Source organism: Musca domestica, unplaced genomic scaffold, assembly GCF_030504385.1.
Source record: "Musca domestica strain aabys unplaced genomic scaffold, Musca_domestica.polishedcontigs.V.1.1 196, whole genome shotgun sequence".
NCBI lineage: Eukaryota > Metazoa > Arthropoda > Insecta > Diptera > Muscidae > Musca > Musca domestica.
The window spans coordinates 171,241-196,678 of NW_026712248.1; the positions used below are offsets into that span (position 1 = coordinate 171,241).

At 35.0% G+C, this 25,438-nt stretch overlaps 1 protein-coding gene across 1 annotated transcript; it reads left to right on the top strand.

Annotated features, from left to right (window-relative positions):
* The first annotated feature begins 564 nt into the window (after positions 1-564).
* Positions 565-18,953, top strand: LOC101889335 (putative uncharacterized protein DDB_G0268364). The gene is made up of 4 exons (XM_059121448.1): positions 565-943; positions 14,228-14,340; positions 14,500-14,903; positions 17,363-18,953. The coding sequence occupies exons 1-4, from the start codon at positions 565-567 to the stop codon at positions 18,891-18,893; spliced, it is 2,427 nt and encodes an 808-aa protein (XP_058977431.1). The 3' UTR covers positions 18,894-18,953.
* Positions 18,954-25,438: the final 6,485 nt, after the last annotated feature.

Genomic DNA, 25,438 nt, shown 5'->3' on the forward strand with positions numbered 1-25,438 from the left:
AAAATTTTAAGAAAACTATTATAACTACATCTACAATGTTCGAAAAAATTGAAAAAAATATATATATAAAAATAAAGTAAAACTAAATTTAAAAAAAAAAAAACACATATTCAAAAATCATAACTTGCTAATGATATTATGGAATAAACTAAAAATTATTAACAAACCTTTACTAAAACTAATAAACTCATACGGAACTGTACCTGAGAAGCACATTGAAATTTTGTTGAACCAACAACAAAAATTTAACAATCTGATCTTTTTAACAACGGCATATTAGACAAGAAAAAACTTCGGTAACAACAAGAATTCAATAACATCAATAAAAACTCCAAAATTAGATGTTGCAACATTTCATGTGCATGTGACAAAAAAAAACTGATTATCATAACAATGACACCCCACCCCACAAATCTCACTATCAATGCAAATTTACAAGTGCATCCAACAACAAAATAGCCTAGTAACAAAATTGAAATATCAACGTCAAAACCCAACGCATCACCCTCTCCACTTTTGAAATAACGAAAGGAGGAATAAAAAGAAAGTCAATCAACCATCAACATGGCAATATACAATATGTTCGATTTTTTGAAGAGAATTCCCGAATTCGATGGTAAACCTGAGGAGCTTCCCCTCTTTATCCAGTCAACTGAAGAGTTAAGGCAATATGTCGATGGCCCAAGTATAACTTTATTTGATTTACAAATTAGGCATAAAATATTGAATCAAGCTAACATTGCTCTCATTAACAATAATAGTCCCACAAATTGGGAAGAGATCAAGAAAGTTTTAAAATCTAATTTCAGTATTACAGAGAGTATAGAGAGCTTAGTAAATCAAATAAAAACATTAGAGATGAGGAATAGCATTGAAAACATGTATGAACATTTAGTACATTTACTAACTAAATTAAATTTAAGAGCAAGTGTCGAAGAGAATTGTGAGTGGTACACTTGCGCCAATAATGAAAAAATGGTTCTCAAAATTTTTATAAATAAGCTGCCTAATGAGCCCAAATTAATTTTAAATGCTAGGAACCCGAGTAGTTTGTCAAAAGCAAAGGAAATATTAACTGAAACAGATTATTTTTATAAAAATGTTACTATTAGAAATGGTCAATCTTTATCATCGCAAAATTATGGAAACTTCTACAATAAAAAATACATTTCAAATCCTAAACTTAATTATAACACATTTACACACCAAGAAGAAAGCCTACAAAATTTTAACAGAAATAATTCCTTACCACAAAGAAATTCCTATCTAAGACATGACATTTCAACCCAAAATAGAAATAATTTTCAAAATATTTATTCATCTCAAAATAATAATAAAAACACTCAAAATAACATGTCCGATGGTATACCAAATAATAATAGACAATTTCAAAACTTCAGTCCGAGTATGAATATTTCTAGAAATATCCCACAATACCAGAATTCGAATCACTTTTCGCGAAACTTTGCTTACAATAACAATAACCAAAGAAGCTTTCCTCGACATGATAACAATAGCGCCAATAGACGGTATAGTAGAAATTATACAGATGATAGTCAAATTCCTATGGACATAGGAATTGTTGAACAACAAAATTTTCAATCACCAGCCGAAGATCTCTACCCTATATAATTATTAGGACTAGTACGATCCCAATTAAAATTTTAATAGACACAGGAGCTGCTACTTCTCTAATTAAAAAAGGTTTATACCACCATTCATTCCGAACTCAATTGAAATCTCCCATTTTACTGAACACAATAAATTCAAAATCCGTTTCTACCTCAAAAATTTCAATTCCATTTTTCAAAGAATTTAAAATACCTGAAGCAAAGTTAGAATTACTAGAAACTGAAATATCTGGAGAATTTGATGGAATTCTGGGATGCAATATATTAAGACCATTAAAAGCTAAAGTTGACTTAGAAAACAATAAGTTAATAACTCATCATGCTGAATTACCCCTTTTATTTGACTTAGATAAACACGAAAAATGTGAGTTGTATGATCCCAGTTTTAATATAATAGACATTAATTTTCATAAGCCAGACCTAAACCATTTGTTAGACCGATTAAAGCTGGATCATTTAAATAGCGAAGAAATTTCAAAACTACTAAACATTATTAAAGAATTTAACAAAGTATTTTACATTGAAGGTGAAGACCTATCAGCAGTTGGTAAATATATGCATAGAATTCCCACTTTAAACGACCTCCCAGTATATTCAAGAACATATCGGTTTCCCGAAATTCATAAAACAGAAGTAGAGAAGCAAGTCAATGAGATGTTAAAATCTGGCATAATTAAAAAGTCTACTAGTCCTTACAATGCTCCAATTTGGGTTGTTCCCAAGAAAGTAGATAACTCGGGAGAGCAGAAATGGAGGGTTGTAGTGGATTACCGGAAGCTGAACGACATAACTATTAGTGACAAATTCCCGATGCCAAATATGGAAGATCTTTTCTCAAAATTAGGTAAATGTTTATATTTTTCAACTTTGGATCTTGCAAAAGGTTTTCATCAGATACCAATACATCCCGATGACGTTCACAAAACAGCATTTTCTACCCATACTGGCCATTTTGAATTCACTCGAATGCCATTTGGCTTAAAAAATGCACCAGCATCCTTCCAGAGGATGATGAATGAGGTATTGCACGATTTTATAAACATTATCTGTATAGTTTATTTGGACGACATCTTAGTGTTTTCCACGTCATTGCAAGAACATATCGATTCATTGAGGAAAATTTTTATGCGTTTGTCAAAATTCAATTTAAAAGTCCAAATCGATAAATGCAATTTTTTTCAAAGAGAATCGGAATATTTAGGACACATTATCACTCCGGATGGTATAAGACCCAATCCTGCTAAAATAGATGTAATTCAAAAAGTTCCCATTCCTAAAACTATAAAACACATTCGTTCTTTTTTGGGGTTAACTGGTTTCTACCGGAAATTTATAAAAGACTATGGAAGGATAGCTCTTCCAATGATTAAATATTTAAAAAAAGACGCAAAAATTGATACTAAGAATCCTGAATATATCGACTCTTTCAACAAACTAAAGACTCTTGTCGCTCAAAGTCCCGTATTAGCATATCCAGATTGGGATAAATTATTTGTACTGACAACGGATGCAAGCAATGCAGCTTTGGGGGCAGTGTTATCACAAAATGGTCACCCTATAGCATATAGTTCAAGAACATTAAATAAACATGAGTGTAATTACAGTGCAATAGAAAAAGAACTACTTGCTATAGTTTGGGCAACCTCATATTTCAGACCTTATTTATTCGGAAGGAAATTTAAAATTCAGACAGACCACAGACCTCTAATTTGGCTTAATTCACTAAAAGAACCAAACATGAAATTGCAAAGATGGAAGATTCGATTAAACGAATTCGACTTCGAAATAGAATACATAAAGGGCAAATCGAATCAAGTGGCAGACTTCCTCAGTCGAATAGAAATTAATGCTTTAGAAAAAAATACTTATGTTGACGATTTACGATCAGATGCGGCAACAATACATAGTGGAATTGAGGATCTAAACGATCATATACAATTTAGTGAATTACCTGTGAATATTTTTAAAAATCAAATAATAATAGAACTTGGAGACAGAGATAAATATGTTAAGGACACAATTTACGGCAATAAAACTAGATATATAATAACTACAAAGGAATTTAATGAAAAAACTATGATCTTTATGCTACGTAACATATTTCCTATTAGAGGAAAAATTGGACTATTTTGTGAAAATTTCGAAATTTATAAAAGTGTGCAGGACTTAATAGTTAAGTATTTTTCTAACTCAAGTAATATGACAATTTTGAAGTGTCAAACATATCTCAAGGATATTTTCGAAAAAGATATTTTGTATAACATCATAGAAAAACATCATAAAGAAATGAATCACAGGGGTATACAGGAAACATATAATAATTTAAAAAATATAATATATTTTCCAAACCTTAAAAGAGAAGTACACAAATTTATAAACAATTGCATTATATGCAATATGTGTAAATATGATAGGCACCCTATTAGACCTAAATTTTGTCTTACAGAGACTCCAACAACTTCGAATGACATTATTCATATAGATGTTTGGTTTTTAAATAAAGTATTGACCTTCCTGACCTGTATAGATAAATTAACAAAACATGTAACAATTCATCATTTAAGTGATAAGAACTCTTTAACAATAGTTGAGAAATTAAGAGAGCGATTTGCGATAATGGGAAAACCACGTAAAATTATTGCGGACAATGAATTTAATACTGCTTACATAAAAAACTTTTTAAATATAGAAAATATAGAATATCATTTTACTTCACCCAATACACACACTGGAAATGCGGATATAGAGAGATTTCACTTGACCCTAAATGAACATATCCGTTTATTTAAACTGGATTCAAAGGATTATAATATGGACGATAGGGCAATGGCTTATAAAGCAGTCGAAATATATAATAATTCCACACACTCAGCCACCGGAGAAAAACCCAGTAATTTATTGCATAATAAATGTGATAAGTCAATATGGGCCAAAATTCATAATAGAATGGTAGACCAGAAGATTAAAAGGACTGAAAAACTAAATGAGGGTAGAAACGATTGTCAAGAGTTCGGTGATAAGGAATTGGTTAAAAATCTGGGTTTCCAAAACATTAAACAAAAACCAAAATATATAATTAAAAATGTAAATCAAAAAGGTGAACATTATTTTGTTGATGAAAAGGGTTGCAAAAGAGATAGAAATATTGTAAAAAGAAAATATAAATACCAAAATGAATATAATAATGTAAAATTTGACAGAAAATTAACTGGAAGAAATTATTCAAAATCCACAAAAAATTGATATTAACTAAACGAAATACGTATACATTTAACATTATTCATATTTATTTAGCATTTAAGAATTTTAAATATATTTTCAATCATAATTGTTTTTATATTTGTAATATTTGCATTCCAGGAGGAATGCAATAACAAGGGATGGGGGAGTCACATTCGTCTACCCACCCTAATACACTTTACCTAATGCCTTTCTCTGTTCACATATTTCACCCAACATAAAATCACAAATTCTTTAATTCATAAATATCACTCTCTTATTTTAATATTTCTCATCAAATTAAACTCTGTCACTTTCATTCTCTCTTCTTCTCTTCCTCTCTCTCATCTATCAATAGAAACTCTCCAATATTCTCCCACTCACTCCCACTTTAACTACAATTTTGTTTTTATTGTATTTTTTATATTTATTGTTGTAAATTCAAAATATTAATTACTTTTAAAAGAAGATGAATTTAGAATAAGAGTTCAGTTGACACCAAGATCTTAATATGATCAAATCATTTTGTTTGTTAACCATACATTTAAAAAAAAAGTAAATTTAATTAAATTTGTTTATAAAAATTATAAAAATAAGTGTTTTAATTTTAAATAAAAAAGGAACATAAATGTTTTACAAGTATAAAACATAACTCTAGGACAGAAAATTGCCTGTGCAGGTTAATTTCTTCGTATAGCCCCCATATAACGGTACCCCCCGATATTCGGTATTTTGATGATTTTAGCGACATTATTCACAGGGAATGTTTCAAATTTGGTATTTGAAGTTCGTAATGAATACCACAGCCTAGGACTGAAAATTGTCTGTGGAGTTCCACGTCTTCGTATATCCCCCATATAACGGTAGCTCCCTTTATTCGGTAATTTCGTGATTTAAGCGACACTATTCACCGAAATTGTTTCAAATTTCGTATTTGAAGTTCTTAATGGGGACTGCAGCCTATGACATAAATTTGTCTGTGCAGGTCCACGTCTTCGTATAGCCCCCATATAACGGTACCCCTCGATATTCGGTATTTTGAAGATTTAAACGATAATAATTCACTGAAATTGTTTCAAATTTCGTATTTGAATTTCTTAATGGGGACTGCAGCCTATGACAGAAAATTGTCTTTGCAGGTCTACGTCTTCATATAGCCCCCATATAACGGTACCTCCTGATATTCGGTATTTTGTTGCTTTTAGGTGCAATATTCACCGAATTTGTTTCAAATTTCGTATTTGAAGTTCCTAATAGATACTACAGCCTGTGACAGAAAATTGTCTGTGCAGGTCTACGTCTCCGTATAGCCTCCATATAACGGTACCTCCCAATATTCGGTATTTTGAGGATTTAAGCGATATTATATTCCGGAATTGTTTGAAATTTCGTATTTGAAGTTCGTAGTGGGAACTACAGTCTGTGACAGAAAATTGTGTATGCAGGTCCAGGTCTTCGTATAGGCACCATAAATCAGTACCTCCCAATATTCGGTATTTTGACGATTTTAGGTACAATACTCACCGACATTGTTTGAGATGTTGTAGTTGAAGTTCGCAATGGAAGCTACAGCCTGTGACAGAAAATTGTCTATGCAGGTCCAGGTTTTCGTATAGCCTCCCTAAAACGGTACCTCCCAATATTCCGTATTTTGATGATTTTAGCTACATTATTCACCGTTTCGATTTGTTCGAAATGAGTTCAAGGCCTTCAATTCTAATGAAGATGAAATTTATATTTTGTTTTAAATCAAAGAAGCCAGAATTCAGCTGAATATTTTTCCAAGAATTCAAGGAATCTCTTTTTGGAAAATTTAATCCTTTGATGTTAAAAATGGGACCATAGAAAGAGATTTTTTTTTTAAAGATATCACTTATTCTCTTTAAAACTCCTCCTTTTCATGGTCCCATATTAACCACCTATATACCATTATCCCGGTCTCCTTTGTCATCATCACCATTAGGATTGGGTGTGTGTGTGTGAGTGTGTTTATGTGCCTACCTCTAATTTCCGTAACTTGTTCGAAAATTCACATGTAATTAGCCGATGAAAAATGGTTAGACAAGTTCATTGCTACCAGTGTTGCTTTGGGGCGATATTTTTTGAAATGGTTTAGACGAAGATTAAACAAAAAAAAAAAAAAAAAAAAAAAAACAATAACAAAATATTGAAAGGCATCCAGCCAACCAGCCATTAGTCATATATGTGTGTAAACTACATATTTCAAATCCAAGCCTATGCTTTAAATGCCTATTATAATTTTGTGTTAATTATTTTGGCATGTCCAACAATTTACAAAATGTCGATGCTTCCTCGCTCTCTAATTAGCCATTTGGGGCCCCATGGGTGCTTGGCTAATTGCGAGTTAAATGTTTTGTGTAAATGGAACATGGTGTGCAAAGCCTTGCCATGAATTCTTATTCCGAATTGTATGTTTTCATATTAAATTGAATAAATATCCATTTATTTTTGAAGGAAAAAAATAATCTGATTTTGGCTAACAATTTTGGCGTGTCAAATCAATTTCGAATTGCTTCATATTTAATGAAAATTAATTTCAGGGTATGCTTTGCAAAGAATTTAAAATTATATTTAAAAAAAAAAAAAACAGATCAAGATTGAGATTTGTGATATTTCAAAATATTGACACCATGTCAGAGGGATTCAAGAAGAAATAGACCACAGCACCTTCTTAACTCCCATCAAAAATATCTATAAAAAAAAGTCAATATTTTTAAAATTCTAAATTTTTCTTTAGAAAAAAAATTGAATATTTTTTGAAGGGTAACTGTTTTTTTTTTTTTTTTTTTTTTTTTTTTTTTGTAGAAAAAACTCCATATTCTTTTTGTAGATTTTTTTATTTAATCCCTCTGGGGCCCAACTCAGGTCCTTATATTTTTATGTGAATTGTTAAGCCTATTTTTTGGAAAGTCATCAAACATTCTAAGACTACAGGGTGACTTAAAAAACTGCAACAAACGCCAGAATTGTTACATTTTTTCTTTTAAATTTTATTGAATGAAAAAATGTCGGAAATAGCATCAAATTGAAGGGTGGCGGTTTTTTTTTTTTTGTAGAAAAAAATCCATATTTTTTTGTAGATTTTTTTTCTCTGGCGCCCAACTTAGGGCCTTATATTATTATGTGGATTTTTAAGCCTATTTTTTGCAGAGTCATCGTACATTTAACGACTACAGGTTGAGATAAAAACTGCAACAAAAATTCAAACGCCATAATTTTTACATTTATTATACCCACCACCATACTATGGAGGGTATATTAATTTTGTCATTCCGTTTGTAACTCCTCGAAATACGCATGTCAGACCCAACAAAGTATATATATTCTTGGTCAGCGTAAAATTCTAAGACGATTTAGCCATGTCCGTCTGTGTGTCTGTCTGTCTGGCTGTCCGCCTGTCTGCCTGTTGTAATCACGCTATCTTTCGAACGATTTGAGATAGAAGGCTAAAATTTTGCACACATATATATTTTGCCAGTATGCAGGTCAAGTTCGAAGATGGGCTATATCGGTCCACGATATCGTATCGCCCCCATATAACGGTATCCCCCGATATTCGGTATTTTGATGATTTTAGCCACATTTTCTAATGGAATTGTCTGAAAATCCACACAAGAAATTCCTTATGAGTACTTTACTTCCTGAAAGGAAGTTGTCCATATATGTCTTCGGTATCGTATAGCCCCCATATATGGTACCTCCTTTTTTCGGTGTTTTAGTGATTTTAGCGACATTATTCACTGGAATTATTTCAAAATTGGTATTTGAAGTTCGCAATGGGTATTACAGCCTATGAGAGAAAATTGTCCACGCAAGTCCACGTCTTCGTATAGCTCCCATATAACGGTTCCTCCCGATATTCGGTATTTTGATCATTTTAGCGACATTATTCATCGGAATTGTTTCAAATTTGGTATTTGAAGTTCGTAACAGATAATACAGCCAATGACAGAAAATTGTCCTTGCAGGTCCAGGTCTTCATATAGCCCCCATATAAGGTACCCCTCCTTTTTCGGTATTTTAGTGATTTAAGCGACACTATTTACCGGAGTTGTTTCAACTTTGGTATTTGAAGTTCGTAATGGGTATTACAGCTTTTTACAAAAAATTGTCAGTGCAGGTCCGCGTTTTCATATAGCCCCCATACATCAGTACCTCCCTTTTTCAGTATTTTAACGATTTTAGCGACATTATTCACCGGAATTATTTCAAATTTGGTATTTGACGTTCTTAATCGGTACTACAGCCTATGACAGAAAATTGTTTGTGCAGGTTCACGTCTTCGTATAGCCCCCATATAACAGTACCTCCCTTTTTTCGGTATTTTAGCGATTTAAGCGACACTATTCACCGGAATTGTTTCAAATTTGGTATTTGAAGTTCTTAATAGGTACTACAGCCTATGACAGAAAATTGTTTGTGCAGGTCAACGTCTTCGTATAGCCTCCATATAACGGTACCCCTCGATATTCGGTATTTTAATGATTTCAGTCACATTATTCACCAGAAATGTTTCAAATTTGATATTTGAAGTTCGTAATGGGTACTACAGCCTACGACAGAAAATTATCCGTGCAGGTCCACGTCTTCATATAGCTCCCATATAAGGTACCTCTCCTTTTTCGGTATTTTAGTGATTTATGCGACACTATTCACCGGAGTTGTTTCAAATTTGGTATTTGAAGTTCGTAATAGAGACTACAGCCTATGACAGAAAATTGTCCGTGCAGGTTCAGGTCTTCGTATAGCCCCCATATAAAGGTACCTTCCGATATTTGGTATTTTCATGATTTTAGTTACAATTTTCACCGAATTCGTTTCAAATTTCGTATTTAAAGTTCGTAACGGGTACGACAGCCTATGACAGAAAATTGTTTATGCAGGTCCAAGTCTTCGTATAGCCCCCATATAACAGTACCTCCCTTTTTTCTGTATTTTAGGGATTTTAACGACATTATTCACCGGAATTATTTCAAATTTGGCATTTGAAGTTCGTGATAGATACTACAGCCTGTGACAGAAAAATGTCTGTGCAGATCCACTTCTTCGTATAGACCCCAATATAGTGGCTATATTCGGTATTTTTAAGATTTTAACAGAATTTTTAAAGGATTTGATTTTTTGAAAATTGTCGAATCCGTTCCAAATGATGTAGGGTATTCAAAGTTCGGCCCGACCGAACTTACTGTTTTCTTTTTAACTTGTGCTATCCAAAATCGAAACTGTGTATATATAGAATATTATATTTATATTATATTTTACATTTCTTCTGTACCAAATTTGGCGCCCAACATAAAGACACATGGGTTAAATGAGGATTTTTGAAAAAATTCTGCCACTGAATCCCTACACATTTACCAGGCAAGGAATGATGCAATGAGCTCCCTCAAGGTAGAATTGTTTTTACTTTTTTTTAATTTTTATATTATTTTTTACAAATCTTCTAAACCAAATTTGGCGCCCAACGTAAAGACGAAAATATTAAATGTGGATATTTAAAAATCTTCTGCGGCTTAATCTTCACCCCTTGCCCAGTATGTAAATCTCCCTTTTAGGCAGATATTTTGCTCTGCTTTTTCTTCTTCTTTTGCTGTTGTCACTTGCCCCACACCAAATGACCAACAGCAGCTCTGACCAGCCAATAACTCATGAAATAATTTCTTGGCCATTTGTTTGTCTCCCGTCATTGCAATGGCAACTGGTTCTGTTTTTTTTTTTTTTTTTCTGTTGACTTTAGTCGAGTCGTATTTGGTTTAGCTTATTTTCGCCTGATGAACACCAAATTGCAATGGTGCAATGTTGCATACGACGACTTCGAATGCATGCCGTGCATTCGATTTGTTGTGTAAGTGTTATTATTGTAATTTTTCCTACACATTTTCATATTTAATGGAAGAAAGAGAAGAAGAAGAAGACGAAGAAAAAAAATTGTAGGCTGCAGTTTTGGTTGGGATTTGTAGTGGCCGCTTTTTTTTAATGACAGACATGAAAGTTGCGTCACCTGGCAAAAAGGAAAGACAAATAGAAAAAAAACAGAAGCAGAAACAAAACAGCTGTGCATGTTGTGGCCACACAACTTTGAGAGGCATGCAAGGCATGAAATTTGTTGCATTTCAAAAAATAAAAAAAAAATCAACAGAACAACATTAAATATATCATTTTTTATACCCTCCATGTGCATGCATGTCCGTCCGTCTGTCCATGTAAACAAAGTACAGGTCGCATTTATTGCCCTATCTAGATGAAATTTTGCACAAATCATTTGTTTAGCCCAAGGACGAACCCTATTGAAATTGGAGAAAATCGGTCAAAATTTAGATATAGCTCCCATATATATCTTCGTCCGATTTGCCTTGTATTGTGCACCAAACGTGTAATATCAGACCGAATAGTATGGAATTTTGCACATACAACCAAATTAGGCCTGAAAATAAGTATGCCAAATTTGATCGAAATCGGTTCAGATATAGCTATAGCTCCCATATATATTTTTCATCCGATTTGTTATTTTGGTGCCCCGAAGCCGTAAAATGCACTCCGTAACAACTATATTCAGGGAAATATATCAAATACAGCTCAGAAATATCTTTGCCAAATTTTATCGAGATCGGTTTAGATTTCGATATAGCTCCCATACATAACTTTGTCCGATTTACCTTTTATTGTCCACCAAACGTCTAATATTTGTCCAAATGGGATGTAATTTGGCACTTACGACCGAATTGTGTCTAGAAGCTAGTATGTCAAATTTGGTGAAGATCGGTTCAGATATAGCTATAGCTCCCATATATATTTTTCATCCGATTTGTTATTTTGGTCCTCCGCAGCCGTAATATGCACTTTGTAACAACCATATTTGGGGAAATATTTCGAATACAGCTCAGAAATATCTTTGCTAAATTTTATCGAGATCGCTTCAGATTTGGATATAATCTCCCATACATAACTTCGTCCGATTTACTTTTTATTGTCCACCAAACGTCTAATATTTGCCCAAATGGCATGAAATTTAGCACTTAAGACCGAATTGAGTCTAGAAGCTAGTATGTCAAATTTGATCGAAATCGGTTCAGATATAGCTATAGCTACCATATATATTTTTTATCCGATTTGTTATTTTGGTCCTCCGCAGCCGTAATATGCACTCTGTAACAACAATATTTGGGGAAATATATCAAATACAGCTCAGAAATACCATTACTAAATTTCATTGAGATCGGTTCAGATTTCGATATAGCTCCCATATATAACTTCGTCCGATTTACTTTTTATTGTCCACCAAACGTCTAATATTTGTCCAAATAGGATGAAATTTAGCACTTATGACCGAATTGAGTCTAGAAGCTAGTATGTCAAATTTGGTGAAGATCGGCTCAGATATAGCTATAGCTCCCATATATACTGTTCATCCGATTTTGTTATTTTGGTACTCCGCAGCCGTAATATGCACTCTGTAACAACAATATTTGGGGAAATATATCAAATACAGCTCAGAAATATATCTGTGCCAAATTTTATCGAAATCGGTTCAGATTTGGATATAATCTCCCAGATATAACTTCGTCCGATTTACTTTTTATTGTCCACCAAACGTCTAATATTTGTCCAAATGGGATGGAATTTGGTACTTACGACCGAATTGAGTCTAGAAGCTAGTATGTCAAATTTGATCGAAATCGGTTCAGATATAGCTATAGCTCCCATATATATTGTTCATCCGATTTGTTATTTTGGTCCTCCGCAACCGTAATATGCACTCTGTAACAACAAATTTTTGGGGAAATATATCAAATACAGCTCAGAAATACATTTGCTAAATTTTATAGAGATCGGTTCGGATTTGGACATAATCTCCCATATATAACTTCATCCGATTTACCTTTTATTGTCCACCAAACGTCTAATATTTGTCCAAATGGGATGAAATTTGGTACTTACCACCGAATTGAGTTTAGAAGCTAATATGCCAACTTTCGTGAAGATCGGTGCAGATATAGCTATATCTCCCATATATATTGTTCATCCGATTTGTTATTTTAGTCCTCCGCAACCGTAATATGCACTTTGTAACAACAATTTTTTGGGGAAATATATCAAATACAGCTCAGAAATAGCTTTACTAAATTTCATTGAGATCGGTTCGGATTTGGATATAATCTCCCATATATAACTTCGTCCGATTTACCTTTTATTGTCCACCAAACGTCTAATATTTGTCTAAATGAGATGAAATTTGGCACTTACCACCGAATTGAGTCTGGAAGCTAGTATGCCAAATTTGGTGAAGATCGGTTCAGATATAGCCATAGCTCCCATATATATTGTTCATCGGCCCCGCCCGACTTTAAGGCTTTTTTTACTGTTTTTTTTTTTTTTTTTGTTTTGTTTTTGGTTTTTCAATATTTCAATTTTTTTTCCAAGTTCGTTTCCTAAGTCTTTCGTTTTGTAATTAAAAATATTCTCCACCCAATTGCCAGAGATGAGAGATAAAGTTATCAAGTTTGTTTCTTAAGTCTTTCGTTTAATGATTACCAAATCTCTGTTTGTTTTTGGCAATCACTTCCTCATTCTTCAGACCAGTTTGTTGTTTTTTTTTTTTTTTTTTTTTTTTTTTTCTTTCTAAAAACAAAAATTAAGCTTCCTGACCAGAAAAAAAGAAATACCCCCATGATTTTTGGGGAGGTTATAAATTGTGGTTTCAAAAAAATTAATACCTTGTGCTGTGAACATTGTATAAGCCCACATACACCCAGACACACATTTGCATGGCGAACTTATGCAAAAACCATGCCAGAAGACCACCTATGATTTCCTGTTTTATCGGGGATCACATCAAGACTTGGAACTATGTTAAGGGGGATAAAGGTTAGGAGGCAGCTTCGATGTTGTTTTTTTTTTTTTGATTTTCGAAATTTACCCCGCCATGGAATTGGTTTGGTGAACTAGATTTAAAGGGGATAAAGGTTAGGTGGCGGCTTCGATGTTGTTTTTTTTTTATTTTTTTATTTTTTTTTTTTTTTTTTGATTTTCCAAATTTACCCCGCCATGGAATTGGTTTGGTGAACTAGATTTTAAAAGGGATAAAGGTTAGGTGACGGCTTTGATGTATTTTTTTTTTTTTTTTGTTTTTCCAAATTTACCCCGCCATGGAATTGGAGAAGTGGTGGTTTGATTTTGGCCTTTTGCCAAAAACATCTGGACACTCTGCTGCAAAAACAAATTGGAAACAAATTTTGTTTTCTTTGAAAAATACCCCCTCTCCCCTGCTCTTCCTCCTCCCCTCTCCCCACACACAAAAGAGCAAAACATTGAAACCTATCGAAAGTTTACGTTCAATGCAATTGTTTATGTTGCAGCATTGGCCATCCATTCAGGCAAACAATCCAGCCATCCAACCAGCCATCCAACCAGCCAACCACCACATGGCTGGATGTTGTTAATGGACATGATTGACTTGTTGCAGCCAATGGTCAATGCAATGTGGCCGTTTAAAATCAATTGTAACTCTTTGTTGTTGTTGTTGTTATTTTTATAATTTTTTTTTTTGTTTTTGTTTTTTACGTATACGTAATAAAATTTCTCATTTGTTTGTTGTTGTTTTTTTTTTTTGCTGTTCTCTTTTGTTTAGTGTTGTTTATTTGTTTTACTTTTAACGGAATATGGTCATGCAGCCAATAAATCGTCAAATACCAAAGATACCACAAAAACAACAACAAAAACATCATCATCGAAGGCAACAACAACAACAACGGTAGCACCAGCATCCACCAAAGCTAACGAGAAGCTATCATATCCGAAAAAGGTCAACACTTTAAAGAAACGTCCAACCAAATCGACATCGCTCAAGAAGGTGGCTGACATAACCGATAAATTCAAAGATCTGCCAGCCGATGATTTGGCCTTTATCAAGGAACTGGACAAGCAGTTCAAACAGCATGGTGGCAAGGTGAAAATCAAGGTAGAAAATGATAATTCAACAGCGCCGGGATCATCGGGCAAGAACAGCAAGAGGACCATTGACGGGGAGCTGGGGTGAGTGGAAATTAATGCAAAACACCTTTTTTATAAAAAAATATATTTTATATATTTTATAAAAAATATATTTTTATAAAAAAATATATTTTTTTATAAAAAATATATTTTTATAAAAAATATATTTTTTTATAAAAAATATGTTTTTATAAAAAAAATAAATATATTTAAATAAATAAATATATTTTTATAAAAAAATATATTTTTTTTATAAAAAATATATTTATAAAAAAATATTTTTATAAAAAAAAATATTTTTATAAAAAAATATATTTTTATAAAAATATATATTTTAAATAAAAATATATTTTTAAATAAAACAATAAATACCAATAAAAAAGCAGCTAAATTCGGCCGGACCTCCACCATTTGGAAAAAACTTGAAAATTTTTCAAAAAAAAAAAAAAAAACAGTAAAGAAAGTCTTAAGTCGGACGGGGCCGAGCAAAGTGGTTTAGGGTATACCACTTTGCTAATTTAGTAGAGCTCCGCATAACAATTAAAAGTTTTAATGGGAGAATTCAATCATACACGCTATGATTATAATTATAATTTAAAGTTCAAAGGACTAAATAATGCCGAAGCATTTGTATCTTTTAAATTTGGACTTGTATTTTGTATTGCCCATTTGATACATATATGGGAGCTATATCGAAATCTGAACCGATCTTGATACAATTTGGCAAAGATATTTCTGAGCTGTATTTCATATATTTCCCTGAATAACGTTGTTACCGGGTGAATATTACGGCTGTGGATAGCAAATATAACAAATCGGAGGGATAATATATATGGGAGCTATAGCTATACCTGAACGGATTTCGATCAAATTTGACATACTAGCTTCTAGACTCAATTCGGTCGTAAATACCAAATTTCATCCCATTTGGGCAAATATTAGACGTTAGAGGACAATAAAAGGTTAATCGGACGAAGTTATATAAGGGAGATTATATCCAAATCGGAACCGATCTCAATAAAATTTAGCAAAGATATTTCTGAGCTGTATTTGATATATTTCCCCAAAATATTGTTGTTACAGAGTGCATATTACGGCTGCGGAGGACCAAAATAACAAATCGGATGAACAATATATATGGGAGCTATAGCTATATCTGAACCCATTTCGAACAAATTTGGCATACTTATTTTCAGGCCTAATCTGGTTGTATGTGCAAAATTCCATACTATTCGGGTTGATATTACACGTTTAGTGCACAATAAAAGGTAAATCGGACGAAGATATATATGCGAGCTATATCTAAATTTTTACCGATTATCTCCAATTTCAATAGGGTTCGTCCTTGAGCCAAACAAATGATTTGTGCAAAATTTCATCTGGCTCAGATAATAAATGCGAACTGTACTTGGTTTACAAAAATACAGGGACAGACGGACGGACGGACGGACATGCATAAATCGACTCAGAATGTGATTCTATGCAGATCATCAAAAGGTACTATGGGTCTATCTCGTTTCCTTTTGCCTGTTACAAACAAATGCACAAAGACATAATAGCCTGACCACCTTGTGGTGTAGGGTATAACAATCCGTCGAAAGAAAAAAAATACCGCTCAAATGAAAATCGTTATATGGGGGCTATACAATATTGTGGACCTATATAGACCATACTCTTCCAGGGGATGAAGTACTCATAAGGAACTCCTTGAGTGAAATTTTAGACCATTCCACTGAAAAGTTTGGCTAAAATCATTAAAATACCGAATATCGGGGGGTAACGATATATGGGAGCTATACGAAGGCGTGGACCTGCAAGGACAATTGTCTGACATAGGCTCTAACATCCATTATGAACCTCAAATACCAAATTTGAAACAATTCCGGTGAATAATGTCGCCAAAATCATCAAAATACCGAATATCGGGAGGTATCGTTATATGGGGGCTATACGAAGACGTGAACCCACATAGACTATTTTCTGTCATAGGTTGAAGTATGCGTTACGACCTTCAAATACCAAATTTGAAACAATTTCGGTGAATAATGTCGCCAAAATCATCCAAATACCGAATATCGGAAGGTACCGTGTAATGGAGGCTATACGAAGACGTGAACCTGCACAGACAATTTTTTGCCACAGGCTGAAGTACCCATTATCAACTTCAAATACCAAATTTGAAACATTTCCGGTGAAAAGTGTCGCTAAAATTATCAAAATATAGAAAATCGGGAGGTACCGTGTAATGGAGGCTATACGAAGGCTGGGACCTGCGCAGACAATTTTTTGCCACAGGCCATTAGCAACTTCAAATACCAAATTTGAAACAATTCCGGTGAATAAAAGTCGTTAAAATCATCAAAATACCGAATATCGGGAGGTACGGTTACATGGGGGCTATACCAATACGTGGACCTACATGGCCCATTTTCATTTCCTGCAAACATTTCAAATTTCCCATTCCATTTTATCTAACATTTCCCCCCCTTCTTCCCTTTCAGCTATGGCTATTCGCACAATGGCTACAACTACAATCCACCGAAATTCGAATTCTATCCCTACTCCCAGAAGGACATACCCAGTGATGGACCCAAATACTTTCTGCCCAATGGTAAGACCGAAGTTTCGGTGGAGCCTTCCTATTCCTATGAACTGAAGCCACAAACCTATGTAACGCACAATGATGGCGCCCAAGTAGATTTGCCACAACCGGAGCAACCTCAGCATCAACAATTTTCAGCCGAACAACACCATCCGCAGCAGGCACCACAACAACAACAATATGAAGAACCTGTTATTGTCTTGCGCATACCCGGCCCCGCAAAGTATGCTTCACATTTGCAAACTTTGCTGCAGCAATATTTGGAAATACGCGCTGCGCAATATTTACGGATTTTAGAGGAGGCGGAACAACAACGTCATCTTCAACACCAGCAACAACAACAACACTATTCCCAACAACAACTCGAACATGAGCCACAACATCAACAACAGCTACAGGAAATCGACTATGGCCAACATGCCGGTCATGTGGAGGAGGCTCCAGCCGCAGCACCCATAGCCCAGGAACATCACCAGGAATATCAACAACAACAAGTGCAATATGAGGAGGCACCCCAGGCCCAATATCCGCCCATTGATGATGTCTATCAAACCTATAAATACAAACATCCCACACATCCCGAACAGGCCCAACAACCTGAGTCACAGGCCTACTATCAGGCCCCAGAGCCTGAACAACAACACCAGCCACAACCACAACAACATTATGCACCCCAGGCCGAACAGCCCCAGTATTATTATGCCCATCAACAGGAATATGCCCAGCCGGAGGGACCACCAGCCACCTATCAACATGTCTTTCTCATTTCCATGACTCCCCAGGCCATTGGCGATTATGCAAACGAACCTCAGCAGCAACACCAGCACCAACACCAGGCCGAGGAACCCCATGCCATTTATGTCCCCGAACAACCGGTGGCTGATGTGGGCGATCATGCTCACTTGCCCATAACCGAAAATAATCCCCGGCCCTCACATACCAAAGTCATATTCACCCACAATCCCGAACATGCCGGCACCGATTACTCCAACATGTATCCCCTGCCCTCCATTAAACCCAATGAACGACATGCCCCTCACTCTGTGCCGGATTATCATCAGGACTATCAACAGCAAATTCATGCCTCGCAGGCATATCAACAACAGGAATCTCATGAATCTATGCAGCATTATCAGCAGCATTATCAGCAGCAACAGGTCTCAGTGCCACAGCATCAGCTGCAACATCACCAACAACAACAACAAGTAGTGGCCATAACCCAAAGACCCTTCAACTATCATGCCCATGGCACCAAGCCCAGGGCTCGAGGCCGCATTAATCACAAGCGAAGAGCTTCGGCAGCCGATGCGGCCGAAAAAGCCGATCAAGATTTGAAAAAGATCACCGATTTTGTGCGCGATAAATTTGGTGCCGAAAAGGGTTCAACGGTGGAGTACAAAACCACCCAAGTGATAAGCACAAAGAAATGAGAGAGAGGCCAGCAATATTGGCTCTCTCTCCCCCCCCTCTCCCGGAGAGTAACAACATGGTACTGATTTATATGTAATGTTCATTTTAATTTAATTATTTTTTTCGTTTCTCATTTTGTTTTTAAGTTTGAATTCATTTGACTCTCTCTCTCTTAATTTCCTCATTTATTTCTCTTTATTCCATAATTTCAGAATAAGTCCCTTTTCTTCTCTCCTTAAATAGGACATATCTTTTGTTTAATAAAACGTATTAAAAAATGTGCAATATCTAGTTAATAAGATTTACTGTTTTTTTATATATGTTCTTTAATATTGTATATTTTTTAACCTTAAATACTTTGAAAATAAATAAAAAAAAAAATTAAAAATATTTTTCTACGACATTTTTCAACTAAAAAAAATCAATTTTATTAAAAAAAAATTTAAGTCTCAATTTCTATAGGAGAAAAAATAATGCATATAAACATGAACTCCTCATATCAATTTCCAAAAAAAAAGTCAAAAAGATTCCGAAGATATCGCCTGATTTTTTCTTTAAAAAAATATTTGTTTTTTTTTTATCACAAGTTGTTGATTTTTCCACAGAAAAATATGCATAATTTTTTTTATAGGACAATATCCGTAGCTAGATGAAAAGCTGGTGATCAGCTAATACTCTGTTAGGTGGTGGTCAGCTGCTGCTTAATTAAGTGGCGGTCACCTGATGATCTACTGATCAGCTGGTGGTAAGCTGAGAGAGAGATAGGCCCAGTATTCCTGGCCCTCTCCCTCTATCTCTGTGCTAGTTGGTGGTCAGTTAAAGAGCAGCTAGCTTATTATCAGCTGGTGGTCAATTGATGATGATTATCTGATGGTCAGCTAGGTTGAGAGCGAGCCCAGCAATACTTTTTCTCTCGCTCAGAGAGAAATATTCTGATTTTTATTTTTGTGATCAGGTGGTGGTCAGCTGGTGCTCAATTAAGTGGTTGTCAGCTGATGATCTACTGATCAGCTGGTGGTAAGCTGCGAGAGAGGCCATCTTACCCGAACACTGATTCTCTCTCACTATCTCTCTGCTAGCTGGTAGTCAGTTAAAGAGCAGCTAGCTTATTATCAGCTGGTGGTCAACTGATGATGATTATCTGGCGATCGGCTGATGATAAGTTTAGAGCGAGACCAGCAATACTGGTTCTCTCGCTCAGAGAGAAACTGATTTTTATTTTATATTTTGTAATCAACTGGTAATCAGATCTATTGGAGAATATCAGGCAATTATTTAGTGGAAATCGCTAATCAGCTAGTGAACTGTTGATGATCAATTGGTGGTTAGCAGATGATGATCAGATGTTGGTCAGCAGATGATGATCAGCTGTTGGTCAGCAGATGATGATCAGCTGTTGGACAGCAGATGATGATCAGCTGGTGGTCAGCTGTTTGGTAATTAGGTGTTGGTCAGCCAATAATCAGCTGTTGTCTTCTGATGATCAGCCGATGATAATCAGCTGTTGGTCAGCCGATGATAATCAGCTGTTGGTCAGCTGATAATGATCAGCTGTTAGTCAGCAGATGATAATCAGCTGTTGGTCAGCAGGTGATGATTAGCTGTTGGTCAACAGATGAGAGTCAGCAGATGATGATCAGCGGATGGTAATTAGGTGTTGGTCAGCTAATAATCAGCTCTTGTCTTCTGATGATCAGCCGATGATAATCAGTTGTTGGTCAGCAGATGATGATAAGCTGTTGGTCAGCAGATGATGGTCAGCGGATGGTAATTAGGTGTTGGTCAGCTAATAATCAGCTGTAGTCTTCTGATTATCAGCAGATGATGATAAGCTGTTGGTCAGCTGATACTGATCAGCTGTTGGTCAGCTGATACTGATTAGCTGTTAGTCAGCAGATGATAGTCAGCTGTTAGTCAGCAGATGATAATCAGCTGTTGGTCAGCAGGTGATGATTAGCTGTTGGTCAACAGATGATGATCAGCTGTTGGTCAGCAGATGATGGTCAGCTGTTGCTCAGCAGATGATGATCAGCGGATGGTAATTAGGTGTTAGTCAGCTAATAATCAGCTCTTGTCTTCTGATGATCAGCCGATGATGATAAGCTGTTAATAATCAGCTGTTGGTCAGCAGGTGATGATCGGCTGATGGTCAGCAGGTGATAATCAGCTGATGGTCAGCAGAAGATGATAGGCTGATGATCATATGCTGTCTTCCGATGATGAGCATATGATAATCAGCTGTTGGTCAGCAGATAATGATAAGCTGTTTGTCAGCTGTAATGATCAGCTATGCTGTCTTCCGATGATGAGCATATGATAATCAGCTGTTGGTCTTCTGATGATCAGCTCTTGGTTAGCTGATGATCAGCTATTGGTTAGCTGATGATCAGCTGATAATCAGCTTTTGGTCTTCGGATGATCAGCTGATAATCAGCTTTTAGTTAGTTGATCAGTTCTTGGTCAGCTATTGATCAGTTTATGGTCAGCTATTGATCAGCTTTTGGTCATCAGATAATCAGCTTTTGGTCAGATGATATTCAGATTGTGGTCGGCATATCATAATCAGATTTTGGCCAGCCATAGATCAGCTTTTGGTCAGATATTGATCAGCTTTTGATCAGCTATTGATCAGCTTTTGGTCATTTAATGACCAGCTTTTAGTCAGCTATTGATCAGCTTTCGGTCAGCTTTTGGTCAGCTAAAAATCAGCTTTTGGAGATCAACTGTTGGTGATCAGCTGATGATCAATTGTTGGTCAGCTGATGTTCAGACATGGTTCAGCTTTTGGTAGCTATTGATAAGCTTTTGGTGATTTTTGGTTGGTCAGCTGATGATGAGCTGAGATTCTGACATTGACCAGCTTTTTTTTTTTTGGTTCTTCAGCTTTTGGTTGGCTATTGGTCAGCTTTAGGTCAACTCTTTATCAGCTGATGTTCAGCATTTCATTGGCTCAAGGACATACTCTATTGAAATTGGGTCTAATCGGTTAAAATCTAGATATAGCTCACATAAATAACTTCGTCCGATTTTTTTAATTTTCTCATCAAATGTGTAATATTGACCCAAATAGGATGAAATTCGGAACATGCAATCAAATTAAGCCTAGAAGCAATTAAGTGAAATTTGGTGAAAATCGGTGCAGATTTAGCAAAAGCTGCCTTATATATTGTTCATCCGATTTGTTATTTTTGTCCTTCACAGCCGTAAAATGAACGTTTATTTATTGCGGGTAGCATAAATATAGAGTGGTGTAGGGTATCATAAAATCGACTCCGCCCGGCTTTTAATCTTTTTTTACTGGTTTTAGATTCCATTCGATTTTCCAACTGCATTCATTAAATTTGTTTTTTAAAAACATTGATTTCTTACACTCATTATTGTTTTCAGCCTCAAAGTATGCTCTACTTTTATTGCACTCCCATCGACATTACGTTTTACTTATCAAAGCTTTAATTTATGTTTTTCTTTTCTGCAAAGCTTTATTCCCACTGCTGCTATCACAATTGTTAAACAAGACGACCAACAACAAAACAGCAAAATTATTTATTTTACACACCAAAAACATATAACACGCAACAAGAAAAGAAAAACGTAGCTACAACAACAATAGAAGCAACAGAAATTACGTCAGAGCCTATTTTACCACCACCGACACCGCTGATAATGGATGGGTGTTATGGTCAAGGAACTTACAGTGAAATGCGTCCATATTTCATGGATGTGGTAGAAGCAGTGGTGTTGCTGCTAATTTATTAAATAATTCGCTGAGAGGAAGAGAGGGAGAGAGAGAGAGTGTGAGCAGAGGTGTGGAATGGAGTTTTTTCTAAGGGAGAGTAGAGATATTAGAAGGAAAAGAGAAAGAGAGAGGTAAATAGAGTGAGAGCAGAGGTGTGGAATGAAGTCATTTTTAAGAGAGGGAGAGATCTTAGAAGGAAAAGAGAAATTTGAGCTAAGAGAAAATCATTGCTAATATCGTGGAAGTGTAACTTTTAAATCAAATCAAATTTTATTCAGAATTGGAATTTTAGGTAGAAAAACGGAAATAAATTGGAATGGAATGGCATTTTTATCCGAGGAAAACGAGATATTATGGGGAAAAGAGAAATTCGATTTGAGAGAAAATCATTGCTGATATCGTGGAAGTGTTACTTTCTCTTGGACCAAACTTGGGCGAATTACGTTTTTTTACATAAAATTTGTTCAGATGTGGGGTTTTCGATAGAAATCCTGAAATAAATTGGAATGGAATTGCATTTTAATTCGAGGAGAACGAGATATTATGGGGAAAAGAGAAATTTGAAATGAGAGAAAATCATTGCTGATATCGTGAAATTTTCACTTTCTATTGGACAAAACTTGGGCGAATTACGTTTTTTTACATCAAATTTGTTCAGATGTCGGAATTTTTGGTAGAAAACCTCAAATAAATTGGATATTTCTATAGAAAAGCTTTGCTGAATTAGATTTTTTTCTCTGGGAATTTTTTCACTGAATTGGGTTCTTCCCAAGGCCTATATAAGGTGGGACAAGAAGATTACTTTTGACAAAAAAAAAATGTAGATTTTTTTGTAATTTTTGCAAATTTTAAATCTGCCATTCTTTGAATTTCAAATCACAATTTGATTTTTTTGGCAGAAAACTTGGTTGTCAGATGGGCATTTACTGGTTGACATTATATGGGCCAAGGGTCTTTCTGCATATACCCTTCAATGAGTTGTGCTATTTTATAGAAAACGAAGAACTCGATACTGCAATGGCAACATATCATAATTCTGGGGAATTCAGAATTGTTAAAAGGTTGCCATTGTAGTATCGAGTTTTTCGTTGCAAAAACTTTGCTGAATTCCGATTTTTCAATAAAAACTCCCTAACTCTTTTCCGATTTTTACGCCCCTGCACCGTGAAATGTAAAAATGGACAATAATCAAAAAATTGTCAAAAAGAAAAACATCCCTTCCCTTTTTATACCTAGTATAGTACGGAGGTTATATTTAGTGAGTCATTCTGATTGTAACTCATCGAAATAATAATTTTAGACCCACCAAGTATATATATATATATATATATATATATATATATATATATATATATATATATATATATATATATATATATATATATATATATATATATATATATATTCTTGATCAGCACAATATTCAAAGACGATTTAGACCTGTTCGTCCGTCCGCCTGTCCGTCTGTTGTAATAGCGCTAGAATCAAAACGATTTAAGATAGGAAGCTAAAATTTTGCACAGATCAGTATTTTGTCTCAAGGCAGGTCAAGTTCGAAGATGGACTATATCGGTTCACGATATCGAATGGCCCCTATATAACGGTACCCCCGATATTCGGTATTTTGAAGATTGTAGCCAAAATTTTTCAATGAAATTGCCTGAAATTCCACACAAGAAGTTGCTTTTGAGTACTTTACCCCCTCGAAGAGTATTGTCTATATAGGTCCACGATATCATATAGCTCCCATACAACGGTACCTCCCGATATTCGGTATTTTGATGATTTTGGGTGCATTATTCACAGGAGTTGTTTGAAATTTGGCATTTGAAGTTCCTAATGAGTACTTGAGCCTGTGACAGAAAATGATCTATGCAGGTCCAGGTCTTCGTATAGCCCCCATACATAGATAACTCCCTATATTCGGTATTTTGATGATTTTAGCTACATTATTCACCGGAGTTGTTTCAATTTTCGTATTTAGAGTTCGTAATGGGTACTTCACCCTGTGACGGAAAATTATATATACAGCTCCATGTCTTCGTATAGCCCCCATATAACGTTATTTCCCAATATTCGGGATTTTGATGATTTTAGCGATATTATTCACAAGAATTGTTTCAAATTTGGCATTTGAAGTTCCTAATAGGTGCTACAGCCTGTGACAGAAAATTGTCTATGCAGGTTCATGTCTTCATATAGAACCCATATATCGGTACCTCCCTACCTATATTCGGTATTTTGATGATTTTAACGACATTATTCACCGGAGTTGTTTCAATTTTCGTATTTAGAGTTCGTAATGGGTACTTCACCCTATGACAGAAAATTGTCTCTGCAGGTCCACGTTTTCGTATAGCTCCCATATATCCGTACCTCCCTATATTTGGTATTTTGATGATTATAGCGACATTATTCACCGGAATTGTTTCAAATTTCGTATTTTGAGTTCGTAATGGGTACTACAGCCTGTACCCAACCTGAGACAGAAAATTGTGTGTGCAGGTCCAGGTCTTCGTATAGCCCCCATATATCGGTACCTCCCTATATTCGGTATTTTGATGATTTTAGGTACAATATTGACCATAATTGTTTCAAATTTCGTATTTTGAGTTCGTAATAGGAACTACAGCTTGTGACAAAAAATTTTCTATGCAGGTCCAGGCCTTCGTATAGCCCCCAAATATCGATACCTCCCTATATTCGGTATTTTGATTATTTTAGCTACATTATTTACCGGAGTTGTCTCAAATTTCGTACTTAGAGTTCCTAATGGGTCCTTGAGCCTGTGACAGAAAATTGTCTATGCAGGTCCACGTCTTCGTATAG